General features: G+C 39.5%; 1 protein-coding gene and 1 long non-coding RNA gene across 2 annotated transcripts in view; one reads left to right on the top strand and one right to left on the bottom strand.

The window, feature by feature from the left end:
• The window catches only part of LOC114030468, an 18,930-nt gene extending 18,147 nt beyond the window's left edge, over positions 1-783 (top strand). The window contains exon 2 of the long non-coding RNA XR_003567611.1: positions 722-783. This is a non-coding gene — a long non-coding RNA (uncharacterized LOC114030468). The remainder of the gene's footprint in view (positions 1-721) is intronic.
• The window catches only part of LOC114030466 (choline-phosphate cytidylyltransferase A), an 86,026-nt gene extending 77,136 nt beyond the window's left edge, over positions 1-8,890 (bottom strand). The window contains exons 1-4 of the mRNA XM_027845297.1: positions 8,678-8,890; positions 4,533-4,666; positions 2,667-2,736; positions 1,376-1,437 (exon numbers count right to left, since the gene is read on the bottom strand). Of these exons, the coding sequence (XP_027701098.1) occupies positions 1,376-1,437; positions 2,667-2,736; positions 4,533-4,666; positions 8,678-8,775 (364 nt within the window). The 5' untranslated portion in view covers positions 8,776-8,890. The remainder of the gene's footprint in view (positions 1-1,375; positions 1,438-2,666; positions 2,737-4,532; positions 4,667-8,677) is intronic.
• Positions 8,891-14,897: the final 6,007 nt, after the last annotated feature.

The following is a 14,897-nucleotide window of genomic DNA, read 5'->3' on the forward strand; positions in this document are numbered from 1 at the left end:
CTTAGATTCTTACAATCTAGCCAAAACTCACAGATGCTCAGATTCCTTAAGAGTCTGGCTAATATGGTGAATCTTCAATAAACCGTGTTTTTGGCTTAAAAAAAAAAAGTAACAGATAAAGTGCTGACTTGTATTGGTACCTTCAACTTTCTCCTAGCAGTTCTCTTCCCGCCAAGGGGCACTCGTGCCCTGCAGCTTGGCAAACTTCTCATTTCATATTGTTTCTTTCATCTTGATAGAAACAAAATTGTGCAAAAGGCTAGGGGTGGTACTTACAGGATCACAGGTAGATGAGACAAAGATGAATCCATTAAGCTTTGAAATCCTGCTTTGAGAATGAGCTACCTGATTGGTGAGAGAGTGAGCACAGCCTCAAATAGCCCCTCTATCTTAACAGCCAGGCATAGAACAGATGCATCCAAACCTGCCCTCCACCCTGGAGTGTGCATATCTCTCCCTTTTTTCCACCTCTTTGCTCTAGGAACCATAATCAAATCAATACTACCACTGCTTTTGGGAAAAAAATATATCAAATTTGGCTTCATTCACCATCTCTGTAATTTCCTTCACTAAAATACCCTCCCTTGTCCATCATTCCCCATATGTGTTGTCCCCTTCTATTAGAACACAGGCTTTTTGAGGACGAGAACCATTTCACTTTTGTATTTGTCCCCAGCGCTTGGCACTTAGTAAGAACTTAATATTTTTCATTCATTCACAGAGCCTTTGAAAACCCAGGGCCACCTCCAAGTTATAAGAAGGCACCAGAGAAGAGTTTTGGAAGAAAGAAAGAAAGAAATATAGCAGTGCTCAGGCCTAAGAAAAAGCTCTAAGGTATACCTAGTATCTGGGAAAAAGGAGAAAAAATCATTACCAAGCTGGTTGGGACCCCACAGCAGAAATTTGTCAAAGCAGTGCACGTAGTACATGTTGAATGAATATTATGCTACTTTCGAGTTCACAATCATGAAGGTTACAGTGCTTATACACAAAATGGTCTTAATGCCTTTTATTTGATACATTCATTTGAGTTTGATAATGCAAAACCACAATAAATACTAATACTATCACTACCATCTTGACTGATTCAAATATTTCATATTTAATATTCTTCACAGACTCATTGTTTTTTTGTTGTTTTTAAGTGAGGTAATTGGGGTTAAGTGACTTACCCATGGTCACACAGCTAGGAAGTATTATGTGTCTGAGGCCGGATTTGAACTCCAGTCCTCCTGACACCAGAGCCAGTGCTCTATCTGCTGCGCCACCTAGCTGCCCCACATTGTGCCACCCAGCTGCCCCCATTGTTTTTGATATGATTGGAAATCTCTATATCTCTAAAGGAAGAAAAAAAAAGTTCCAAATATACTTACATTCATAAAAACATCATGAGTGTAGTTGTCTGTGTCTGCATCCCAGAAACATCGAGCAGCCATACTAACCAGTCAAAAAAGAATTGGGAAATATCAATATGCTAGGAATCTGAATTATAATTGATATGAGCAATGGGTCTTTGATAAGTTTTCTTGAAGACATCCTTATATATAACATCAGCTGAGATGTTTGTTAAAAGCTTTTAAAGTCAGTAATACCCAAGTTTCAACACTAAATTAGTCACATTGGATACAGGATAAGAGAACTTTAGAGCTGAAAAAGATATAAGAAGTTATCTAGTCAAAGGATCGAAGACCTACATCTGGAAAGGAACCAAGACAACATCTAATTTGCTTCCCTTATTTTATATATGAAAATAATTTGGCCCATAAATGTCAGTCCACTTGCTCAAGGCCACACAGCTAGTCAATGGAAGATTCAGAAATATAACCAAGGTCCCTCCTAACTCCTAGATTCAGTGCTCTTTTTACCAAACCACAAAGGCTTCAGATTTCTACATCATTGGCTATACTGTGCTACACATAGTCCAGTGGCCTAGAAAAGAATTTGTAAGTATATGTCTCACTAAGGCAAGTTACACTTGCAGCAGTAAAATGATTCCCTTCCATAGTCCTACAAGTACATCAAACCAAAATTCATTTGGTCCAGTTCCTTTATTTAAGTGTTGCATGACAGCTGATAAAATTTTTAAATTATCTTTCAGTAAAAATACAGGTGAAGTATGTCACCCAGGTTCTCGTTTTAGAAATAAGTTAATCATGTGGCAGAGTACTACAAAGCAAATTTGTCATAAGAGAAAGAGGGAGAGAGACAGAAATGTTGTGAAGGTAGACTCAATAAGACTGACTGTACAGTATTTGGGAGATAAAAGAGAGTCAGAAGTTAAGGACAACTCTGATGTTGTAAATCTACATGACTGAAAGGATGACGGTACCCTTGAGAGAAATAGGGAAGTTAGGGTTTGGTGGGGGTGGTAAAAAGAGTGGATTCCGTCTTGGACATATTGAGTTTGAAATGCCAACTACACATCCAGCTTGAAATGTCCAATAGGCAGTGGGAAATGTGGGAGAGCCCCTCAACATTCACATTTAACTCTTTACTAGTCAGTACCAGTAAGAACCACAATTTCTTTCTATTTTTTCATTTTATCACTAACATTCCACTTGGGTTGTTTTCATATACTCTTATAAAAAGAATCTTGTTACAAGGCAATAAACCTAATGAATCCTTTTGGGAAGCCCAAAAAACAAGAAGTGATGGCAAGGACTTACTTTACTCCTTCACCTCTTTGTTCTCCAATCACTACTTGTACCACCATCTTGTACCGGTCAAATCCCAATTCTAAAAGGGAAGAAAGAGAAGAACATAGAGTTATAAGCAAATAGAGTGAAATTATCTATTAAAAAGAAATTCACCCTAAAATCACCATAAGCAGCAGAGCAGGAAGCATAAATATAGGCCAGTTTATGAATTACAGTCTTTTTCTTAGTCAAATAAAAAAAAGTAAAAATTTTTATATCAAGTTCCATTTATATTTACTCAAAACACTGAAGCAACCAGAACCCAGATAATCATATCACAGAGCATATCTATCTTATAATTGTTCTTTAAAACTATGTTTAGTTCTGTTAAGACAACAAAAGCAAATCAATAGGAAAGGAATGGATATATAAAATGACCCAAATAACCCAGAAGTCACATTTTGCTAGAACAATCAAGTAATCAATTCATTTCAAACATGAGAAGTTTTCTACCTGAACTACATTATGTTTTTCTGAAAAGTACTGTCTGTGTACCTCCTTTTCAGTGCTTATGAACAGCTATACTCCAAAAAAAACTGAACTGTTGAGTTTTTAATCCAGAAATTTCTAAACAAAACTATTTTAGGGAAGATAGTTGAACCAAATGCTTCAACTTTCTATGTTGGGAAATGATACCATTTTGTAAAAAAACACTCCCACTATATAAAGAACATTATATAGAACAGTAAAAATAAGTACCCTAGCTTTCAATATCAAGAAACAATCCACAGAAAGTAGTCATACAAATTTGGGGGAAGTGGGGGGGGGAGGGGTGAGAGAGATGGATCTTTGTCAGGACTAGGCCAGGCAAGTACACATCTACCCAGAAAAGTCAAGTTTAAGACTGAATGCTATCAGATCAAGAACTTGTAACAGCTAACAAATTTAGAATAAAACAAAAGCAAAGCAACTCACTTTGGAATCAAGTAACAAATACTTATTTAATGCCTATGGTGAACAAGGTACCATGCTGATACTTCAGGTATAACATAGTCCCTACCCTTGAGGAGTTTATAAGTGGGGAAAGAAAATAAAACAAAACAGAAGTGAAACTATAGCTAAATAATAATTCAATCTAATAAGAGATGTCATAAGGCATACATGATTAATTGCCAAATGAATAGTACTGAAAATAAGTGCTACAGGAGTTTTTAGTTTTCAGTAAGGGCTGGAATGGTCTAGAGAGACTTCATACAACAAAGGACCAGAAATATGAAAAATTGAGTAGGACTGAAAAATGAGTAGGATTTGCTGTGGGACAGAATCCCAGCTAGTAAGAATTGCATGAACAAAAGAAAAGGCAAGACAATTCAATGAGTAGACCACATAAACTGGACCAGCATTCAGAAAGGTAGGTTAGAGACAGACTATGGATGGTCTTGAATACTAGAACAAGAAATCTGGCTGTTTGGTAGAATTGTAGCTTTTTTACTTTGAAAATAGTCTTAAGAAAACAATGATTCTGTTACAATGGGATATGTATTCTGGAAAAGGGCCCCCCCTCATTTCACATGCCTCCCAATGAGGTAAAGGCTTCTCATCCAATAGTTATGTCTAAAAATAGTTGGCTTTATCTATAGGAAAACATCCATGACTTGGGCACAAAGGGACCCAGAATTTAAACTTATTTTTCCCCCTTATCCTTATTCTTTCCCACACATTGCTGGCTAAGTAATAACCCCATCAATGTGTATTACTTATAGAGTGTCATCCAAATTATTCTTGGCAATTAGATACTAATAAGCAGGTACCTGATGAACCATCAGATTCCACGGCGAGGCTATAAAAGAATGGATAAGAGGGAAATGAAATATTCTGAGAAATCATTGTGACTACCTTTTAATTTATTTTTGATGCTCTCTGATAAAAACTTTGTGAGGGCAGGCATTTCATTTGGCTCATACTGAGCAGTTGCTAATTCTTCCTTGAGTATGGTGTGGATGCATTCTTTCACCGTAGAGGGTCGGAACCTAAATGAAACAGAAAATCAACCACTATGCACTGAAATCCGATCCAGGACTTTATAATCTCAATCTCATTTCACTTCCCAATTTTATTCCATCTTTTACACAGTTTCAATGTATTTAACTCTTTTTCAGTGTTTGTCAACTAAAGATTTTAAAGACATTTATCGAGATAAATGAACATACCATTTAGTATACCTATTGTGCAAATGGCAAAAAAAAATGAGGAAACAGTGAAATTGCTTTTTCCAAAATCTGGTGACACTTGAAGTTTGAAAGGTCTTGATGTCCAGTTCTATGTTAGTGTCAGGTTAAGTATTCAGCCTCAAAGTACAGAGAAAGGGTTACAGACCTACTTTTCACTAAGTTTTATTAAAAGTTAAAATAAAATTTTACACATAAAACAGAAAAGAAAGTAGAAATATTAAATAATTTTTGTTTAAATAGCATATATCTATATCTATATATATGGTTTTATTTGGTTTTATTTTGTTAGTATTTTTCTTTATATTTGTTAAGATTTTTTACCAAAAAAAAGAACCTTTTTTCATTAAGTCTCTCTCAACTCTTTGGAATATGAGATTATAGCTCCCAGGTTCCTCAATTTCATCACATACTGATCACTCTGCATCAAATTTTGTGTCCTAGTTAAGAGAAGGAAGAGATAAAGGAAATTTTGCTACCTTACCTGTGCTGAATTTTCATAAGCTGGACAAACAATCCATTCACTCATTAAAATTTAGTAAGCAACTATATTCGAAACACTGTGTTACCTACTAGTAATACAAAGAGACAATCTCTGCCCTCAGGAAATCTGCACCAGGGGGTGAATGTGATAAATATTCAAATAATTATAACAAAGTAGAGAATGATGGGAAGAAATGAGAAATACAGAGAGAATAGCTAAATGTGAGGAGGGGAGAATGCTTTTAGTTGAGGAGATCATGGAAGGCTACTCAGAGGAGGTGGCACCTGAGCTCAGTCTTGAAGGAACATAAGTAACAATTCTAAAAGGCAAAGATGATTGAGAACATTTCAAGGGTAGGGGCCTGCCTATGAAAATGCACTAGGAGCACTGTTGGTGGGGCCATGACAGCTCCACCAGCTAGTTAATCATTCTGAAAAGCAATTTAGAACTACGCTCCAAAAATTGCTAAACTGTGCATACACCTTTTGACCCAGGAATATGATCTATACTTGAATACTAGATCTACAAACCAAAGATATTAAATAATGAGGAAAAGGACTCATATGTACCAAAATATTTATAGTAGCTCTTTTTGTGGTGTCAAAGAATTGGAAGGGGCAGCAAGGTGGTGCAGTGGACAGAGCCCCAGGCCTGAAGTCAGGAAGACTCATCTTCCTGAGTTCAAATCTAGCCTCAGACACTCACTAGCTGTTGGACCCTGGGCAAGTCATTTCACCCTTTATGCCTCAGTTTCCTCATCTATAAAATGAGCTGGAGAAGGAAATGACAAACCACTCCAGTATCTTTTCCAAGAAAACCCTAAATGGGTTCACAAAGAGTCAGACTTGACTGAAACAACTGAACAACAAAAGAATTAGAAACAGGGAATGCCATTAATTGAGGAATGGTTGAACAAGCTATAGTACATGAATGTGATAGAATACTATTGTGCTATAAGAAATGATGAAGAGAATAGTTTCAGAAAAACTTCTATGAACTGATGTGAAGTAAAATGAGCAGAGCTTAGGAGAATAATTTACATAATAACAATAATACAAAGTTAATGAACCCTGAAAGACTTAGTAACTGATCAACACAATGACCAACCACAATTCCAAAGGACTCATGACGAAACAGGCTACCTCCAGAGAGAGAAATGATGGACTACAGCATAGATTGAGGCACATTTTCTTTTTTTTCTTTTTCTTTACGTTTTTTTTGGACAGGGCTAATGAGGGAATTTATTTTGCATGACTATACATATTGGTAGTAGGTTTTGTTTTTCTTGTCTTCTCCATACATAGATGGGGGAGAGGATGGAAAGGAGGAAGAGAATTTGGAACTAAAACTAAAATGAAACTGAATTTTAAAAGAAGACTGTACTAGGTAGTATGAAGAAGGAATATCAGGATAGATAACTTTTTTTCTAGGAGTTTGACTGAAAAAGGGAGGAGAGAAATAGAACAATAGCTTGAGGGGATGGTAGTGTCTAATGATGGGGTTTTTTTTTTAAGGCTAAGGGACACTTGGGCACACACACAGAGGGGTTTGGCTTTGGCAAGAAGGGCCGCCTCAATATTAAGGACTGGAGGATGATGTCAAGTTTTTAGATGAAGAGAAAAGGAGAAGGGCCTCCCTGACTAATGACCTCAATTTTCTCATTAAGAGGGGAAGGTCCTCAAATGAGAGTTTGGGTAGGCTTGAGGAGTTAAGAGGCAGTGGTTTTGAACAGCTTTTGTAGTGACAGGGAATGAGATAGAAAATCAATTAGAGAGGAATAAAAGGATATACATATATAAAATTCAGCACAGCTGTAGGACTTCCTCTAATTCTGTTCATCAGCATAGGAGTATTCCAGGGCTGGAATCTGGCAAGGGATGAACAGTAATGGGACAAGGAGGCAAAGGATTTAAGAGTTAATGAGTTGAACTGGTTAACTCTACAGTCAAAATTAGGAAAGGAGGAAAGTGAAGTTAGATCAGTGATAATGGCATAAGAAAATGAGGGATATAGGAACTATAAGTCACAATGAAGGTGAAGAATAAATTTAGGAATACTGAGGCACAGGGAGGGAGAGAATGATAGGCTGTACAAGTGAAGCACAAATTCTAACAATAAGATCCAATGCTTGAACTTCCTTTAAGGGCAGGCATTATCTTGCTTGCATATGTATCCCCAGTACTTAGCTCAGTGTCAGGCAAGTAATTAAGAACCTAAAAAGCTCTAGGCAGCTAGGTGGCTAGAGGAGAGAGCCCTGGCCCTGGAATCAGGAAAACCTAAGTTCAAATTCATCTTCAGATACTTAATAGCTGTGTGACCCCTAGGGAAGTGACTTAAACTGTCTGCTTCAGTATCCATCCGTAAAATGAAGATAACCTACCTTCCAGAGTTGTTTGTAAGGATGAAATGAGATGATTATAAATGCTTTGCATATAATATATAAATACTAGCTATTATTAATGACAGATTTGTTATTCATACTTATGTACTTTGCCTCTAGGGTGGGAATATAAACTTCTTGTGTGAAGATTGTTGCTTTTTTTTTTTTTAACCCCCGGTGCCTGGGACACCGGGAGGCATTTTAATAAATGTTGGCTGATTAACGCATTCATTAATAGCCCTGGAGAACCCAGAATCAGCCCCTCACCACAATGAGCAAATGTAATAAGGCCTTCGAGTGAGGGGGTCAAGACTAACAATGATGACGTGTTGGGGGGTGGAGGAGGGGAGGGAGAGAAGGAAGAGAAGGGGGGAGGGAGAGGAGAGGAGGGAGGAGAGGGGAGAAGGGGTAAAAGAGGGGGAGGGGGCTGGGAGGGAGCATTAGGGGGAGGGGGCCCGGCCCCTTGCCCAACCACGGCTTACCCCTCATAAAACGGGGCGCCTTGAGCACCTCCAAAGTTGGGGGGGGATAAGCCGTACTCTGATGCCCCCTGCAGGTGAGTCCACGACCGGACCCGAGCTTGCAAACATCCAGCCTCGGCCGAGAATCCCGCCCTCTCTTCCCCTGCCTCTGTGGCTCCCCACCAAGGGAGTGCCGGAGCCCGTTTACACCGGCCAGAGCCGATTGTTAAATTTTCAGGGTGAGCATTTACACCTCAGAAATTGGCAAACGGTCCACCTATCGGGATTCGATTTATTGCTCTGTTGATTGTCTCGAAACTTAGAAGAAATCTTAAGGATTAAGATAAAATTTATCGTGCATGATTTTTGAGGGTTCCCCTTCCCGGAGAGCCGTTTGTTATAATTTTACCAGCGCACCCCGGCTCCTAAGCCGAAGCCATCTGTTCCCGGCCCGCACGCAGGCCCTCGGCCCTACCCCCAGTACCCGCCTCTGTTGGAAGTTGGGTCGCAGGATGTAGGTGTTCTCCGACCCCGCGTGGCTCTTGTCCTTGTCGTTAACTCCGTGAGTGGGAGCCGAAATGGACATGGTCGCGGCCGGCAGGGAGACCCCGGAGCCCTGCCTGCTACTAGATGGAAACAGCGGCCGCTCCGAGACCGTCTCCTAGCAATGTGACGTCATTTCCGACACGCCCCTTCCGCGCCCTCAGTATTCCAGGCCTTGAGAGATGGGGGGGCGCTTAGTGAGCGTGCGCGTGCGCAGCCTCTGGCGGGATTCGGTCCTTAAAGGCTCCTTGTTGGGACAAGGAAGTGGAGAGATGGAAGGGGGAGGGGAAAGGGAAGGAGGGGAGGGGAGAGAAGAGAAGGGGAGGAGCAAAGGAGAAGAAGGGGAGGGGTGGAAGGAAAAGGGGAGGGAGGTGGTCCCTCCAAGACTGTGCAAGGACAGAATGCTGAACGGCACTGAGCAAAGGATATGAAAGTAATACAATAATAACAATAGCCAGGGTTTATATAGCTCTTTAAAGCTAGCAAACATATTGTAACATATTTCATATGTGAACTCATTTGCCGCTCACAACAACACAGCGAGAGGAGGAAACAGGCATAGAGAGGCTAACTGACTTTGCCCAGAATCACACAGATAATAAATGAGTGAATCAGAATTCGAACTCGGATCTTCATTCCAAGTCCTTCGTTCTACCCGATACCTAACTTGGCCTTAAAAAAAAAAACCTAATATCCTTAAAGATCTATCAACCCTTCCTAGAGGCAGCTATATACAAATTCAAATCCTGCCTTTTATACTTACTGAATGTAGGAACTTGGGCAGCTCAGACTTAACCACTGTTGGCCTCAATTTCCTCATCTATAATTGGGCATAGTGATAGCACCAAAGTGTTACATAAATACTAGCTATTATTATCTGCTGGTAATGTCTCCAGACCCTTGTCCCTCCTGGTTGCCCCATCTTTGGTCATGAGCTAATTAATATCATTCCAGTGCTTAGCACAGTGCCAGGCCCATAGTAGGCACTTAATAAAAGTCTGTCGACTAAATATGGTGCCCCTAAATCAACTTAATTTAACAGGAATTTATTAAGTACCTACTAATGAGCCAGGTTTGGGCAGTTAGGTGGCAGAGTGAATAGAGCACTGGGCTTGGAATCAGGAAGACTCATCTTCCTGAGTTCAAATCTGACCTCAGACACTTACTAGCTAAGTGTGACCCTGGGCAAGTCTCTTAACCGTATTTGCCTCATCTATAAAATGAGCTGTAGAAGGAAATGGCAAATTACTCCAATACCTTTGCTAAGAAAACCCTAAATGGGGTCACAAAGAGTCAGAGACCATTGAAACAATTGAACAACAACAGTGGGCCAGGCCACTGTGCTAGGTTCTGGGTAGACAAAGACCAAAAAAAAAAAAAAAAAACAGCTAAGCACAATATTCCGTAAGTACTCAAGAAAGGAGGAATCATGCTGCCTGGCCTGAGAATTCATCCCCACCATCACAACACTCCTACACTTCTGCTCTTCCCCACCCCCCCAGTAAACTCTTTAAGAGCCCTCACAAAGTGCTGAGGTTTGGGGTGCTGGGAACTCCAAAATGCAAGGGTACGGGGAGGATCTGCCTCGAAAGAATTCAAACACTCAAGCCTTCTTCAGCTGGAGTAACAAAGTTTATTGTAATGTCAATAGAAGAGAAAGATTCTAAGAATCTGTGCTATTGTACTGCCAGTAGAAGTGGGCAAGATTCCTAATGAGTCTGCTCAATTTAATGGGGGTAAGATTGGTACTTTTATACAGAAAAAGACAGTGGGAAGATTTGAATGGGATTAAGGAGTGACAAGTAGCCTGGGGTGGGCCTAGTACAGACAATGAAAGGAGTTAAGTGGTAGGGTCACAATGAAAGGACAGTTAAAAGAATTATTGAGTATCTGGGTGGACTGAGATGGGCCAGATGCCTCAAGCAACCACCAGGAACTGGGTTCAGAGGCTGGGTTGTGTGGGAAAGTTCAAGGGCTTTTCCTTTTAAGGGCCCAGATCCCCCAACAATAGCACTCTCATAACAATTGCTATGTTTCTTGTCAAATGACCTATCTACCCCATGCTGTCTCCCTTAATTAACTGAAGGGATCCCACACATTTAGACTTACACATCATTCTTTTTTAAAAAAAAGTTTTATTTTATTTTTTCTCAATTACATGTAAAAACAAATTTTAATTCTTTTTTTATAAATTTTTAGTTCCCTCTCTCTCTCTCCCCTCCCCTATATGTGCAGTCATGCAAAACATTTCCATATTAGCCATGTTGCAAAAGATAATGAAGATCAAAAAAAAGAAGAAAAAAGAAAGGGAAAAAGAAAGAAGGTTTAAAAAGTATGCTTCAATCTTCATTCAGACTCTATCAGTTCTTTCTCTGGAGGTGCATAGAATTTTTCATCACAAGTTCTTTGGAATTGTCTCTATCATTGTATTGCTGAGAATAATTAAGTCATTCACAGTTTTACACATCATTCTAATTAGAACATTGGAGCTGATTAAAGCTTCTCTATCCCACCACTGACAACAAATTACTATGTCCTACTCCTCTGATTTCTGTGATTCAGAACTTCCTTCTGCTTAGATGAAAAACCCTTCCCCAAAAAGGAATTAGTTGCCATAAAGAAATGGTGGTTTTCTTCCCCTCCAGCAGAGGCTGGAACACCACTGGAGTGTATAGGGTGTTCAGGAAGGACCAACCCCTCTGCTGTGAGGGCTGCCGAGCCCTTTACAAAGCTCCTCATCAATCTTTGCTGTCTACCTGGCATTCAACTTTCACCTGTGGCTCCAAGAAGCTGTAGGATGTACAGCAGCCATACACTGGTAAACCATCAGCAGATAGGCTAAACCGGGGTAACAGATGGACCTTAAACCCTTGGGTGAATTAGGGAGATGTCTACCCCAAGTACGTGAAGACTTCCTCTAGAAGAGTGGGTGGATGAGAACTATTTGTTCCAACTGCCACGAAGGTTCCTGAAGCAGGTACTGCAGAGCACTCAGAGCTTGGTCAGACTCAGGAAAGACGCCAAGGTCATCCACTGCATCCTGGGCCATCACCAGTCCTCTTGACTTGTGTCCTGGCACTGGACTTCAGTACTCTGGAGGAGCTCAAGGCTGAGACTTTGTGCAACTCTGCCTCACTTAAAACCAATTCACATGCAAGTCAAGACATCACCCAATGATGTCATTGGTCCTCTTTGAAAACAAAGGCTGAACAACAACAATAACTAGAATGGGGATCCCTTTGGTGCATAGGCTGAAAGAGATGGCTGCTGAGGTCCCTTCCAAGTCTCAACTTCTGTTATTCTTTAAACTCGACCCCAGGTAACTTTTGAGATGGATTGTTTCATCCTTGGTGCTTGTATCCCCAGAACCTAGCATAGTTACTGGCATATAGCAGGCACTTAATGCTGCTTGATTGATTAATAGCCAGCCCTAACCTTCTCCAATCTCAATTCTCTGCCCTCCCGTTCCACTGAGCTTTCTGCAATTCTCTTTTAAACTGACTCCACTTCATCCTAGATCTCTCCTTCACTGAAACCTAGAGGATACCCTTTCCTTCTATACCTTCTCTGAATCTAGCTGCTCCTCTCACGGCCAAAAAGGAGTTAAGTATATTTTTCTCCTACCTCACCCATCACTTTCAGAGCCTCACTCAGATACTGTACATCAGCAACTACCTCTCCCTTAGCATGTACTCCATCCTTTTCAGAGCTTTGCTGGTTCCCAGGTCATTTTCTCCTTCTGAATAAGTCGACTGCCTTATAGTTTTCCTCCCAAAAACCTTTACCCCCTTCAAATAAAAAGACCTATAATATATATGTGTGTGTGTATATATATATATATATATACATATAGCTTTAAGGTTTACAAAATACTTTACATATATTATCTCATTTAGATCCTTACAAAAGACCTATAAGGTAAATGGTATTATTATCCCCATTTTAAAGATGAAGAAACTAAGGCTGAAAAAGGTAAAATGATTTGCCCAAGGTCCCTCAGCTAGTAAATATCTGATGTGGGATTCAAACTCGAGTCTATCCTGACTACATATCTAGGGCTCTGTCCCTTACACCAAGCTGGCCTCCCATTTCCTCTACCTTCTCCATTCCCATCACCACTGGATCCAGTCTACGAAGAAATGGTCATACTTTAGGTTCTCCTCCTCTCACCCCCTGCCCTTCACATACACACATTGAATTTGCTCCAGGTGCCAGATTTCCTAGTTAGGTTTGGCACCTCCCTGGTTCTGAATTGATTAATATCAATTATGATCAAGTTCAATTTCATTTTGAACTTTCTAAAATTTAGATACAATTGCTACACTATGCCACATGTCATAAAAGGTTAAGAAATTTGTCCAAGAGATGGAGATAAACAAGCTTCAATGGTCTGAGCATAATTTGATTTAAACCCCATTGAAAACCTTTGGGCTATAATCAAGGCTAGATCTGGAAAAAAGTACTGTTTGTCAAAGTACTCTTAATGTAATGCGGGATTTCAAGATGAGGAATTAAAGAATGGGTGACAAAATCTCGTGAGCTCAATGCCAAATCATGATAGGGGTGAGGGAAGAAGAAGAGCAGGAAAAGGCAGGCACACTGCCTATTTAAGACTTGTTTGTTTTTAAAGATTTTTTTTTTTAAAGATCAAATTGGGAGGCATTGTAACATAGAGGACCAGTTTGGTCATTAGGAGACCTGAATTCCAGTCCTAACTCTGATAGAAACTTGGTGAACATAGCAGTCACCTAGCCTCTTGTACCCCTAGGCAACTAAGAGGAGAAATTGCCCATGAATTGGCATTTGTTTCAATAGTTTCCACACCATTCCTCCCCATACTGCCTAAATCATGGGACCAGACACCAGCCTCCCTTCCCTCCCCCCACCAAAAAAATCCACTTAGCTGCAAAATCATACTTATGACTCTGTGTCTTGCACAGAGTAAATGCTTAATAAATGCTATAGTTGATTCATACTGAGTTTGCAGTTCACTAAAACTCTCTAGTGTTTTTCAAAGAAATTTTTGTCTCTAGTCATGCCACCCCCATCTTCTGTTTGTAGAACTGATTTTTTTAACCCAAGTATAAGAGTTTAATTTTAATTTTTTTTTAACCTGGCCTGTGATTTAATCAGTGCAGGAAACTGGAAATGAGGAAGTTCAGCAACTAGTAGTCTTAGAAAGTTACCATAAGTACAAAAATATTTACAGTCATTCTTTCTATGGTGGCAAAGAATTGGAAACTGAGAGGATATCCATGAATTGGGGAATGACAGAGCAAGTTATGGTATATGAACGTGATGGAATACTATTGTGTTATAAGAAATGATGATGAGGATGGTTTCAGAGAAACCTGGGAAGATTTGTATGAACTGTGGCATACTGATAGTGAGCAGAACCAGAAAAACATTGTACACAGTCCATTACAGTGGAAATATGCAAAGTACATATTTTCTTTTCTTTTTCTTTACGTTTTTTGGACACAGCTATATGGGAATTTATTTTGCAAGACTATACATATTTGTAATGTATTTTGTTTTTCTTGCCTTCTCAATAGATGGAGAGAGAGGCAGGGGAAAGGAGAGAATGTGGAACCAAAAGTGAAATGAAATTGAATTTCTTAAAAAAAAAAATGGAAGAAAATTCCCTGGGGTCACTGAGAGGTTGAAACTTGCCCAGGATCACAAAACTAGCATGTGTCAGAAATAACAGAACTCAGATTTTTCTGAGTCAGTGGCTGACTCTCCATCCATTATGCAACCCATATACTGCTTTTCTTTTTCCCTTGTTAAATTTCATTTTATTATATTTAGCCTCTTATTCCAGCCTACCAAACTTTTTTGGATCCTGACTTTGTCTTCAATCAATTGATAGACAAGCATTAATTAAGTCTTTCCTATATGGCAGGCACAATTCTAGGGATACAACAAAAAGCAAAAACAGTTAACATGTTAGCCACCTTGATGCTTACTTTCCCAGCTTACTACTTTTTAAAAATTAAATTTAAATTTTTTAATCAACAAAAATTCACCCTCTCTCACTCCCGACCTCCCCCATACTGGTTGAAAAAGAAAGAAAAATACAAGCTTTGTTTTTATATATATAGTTTATATATGTGTGTGTGTATATATATATACAATAGTATTCCATAGCATTCATATGCCATA

Source organism: Vombatus ursinus, unplaced genomic scaffold, assembly GCF_900497805.2.
Source record: "Vombatus ursinus unplaced genomic scaffold, bare-nosed wombat genome assembly UNPS02014959.1, whole genome shotgun sequence".
Lineage (NCBI taxonomy): Eukaryota > Metazoa > Chordata > Mammalia > Diprotodontia > Vombatidae > Vombatus > Vombatus ursinus.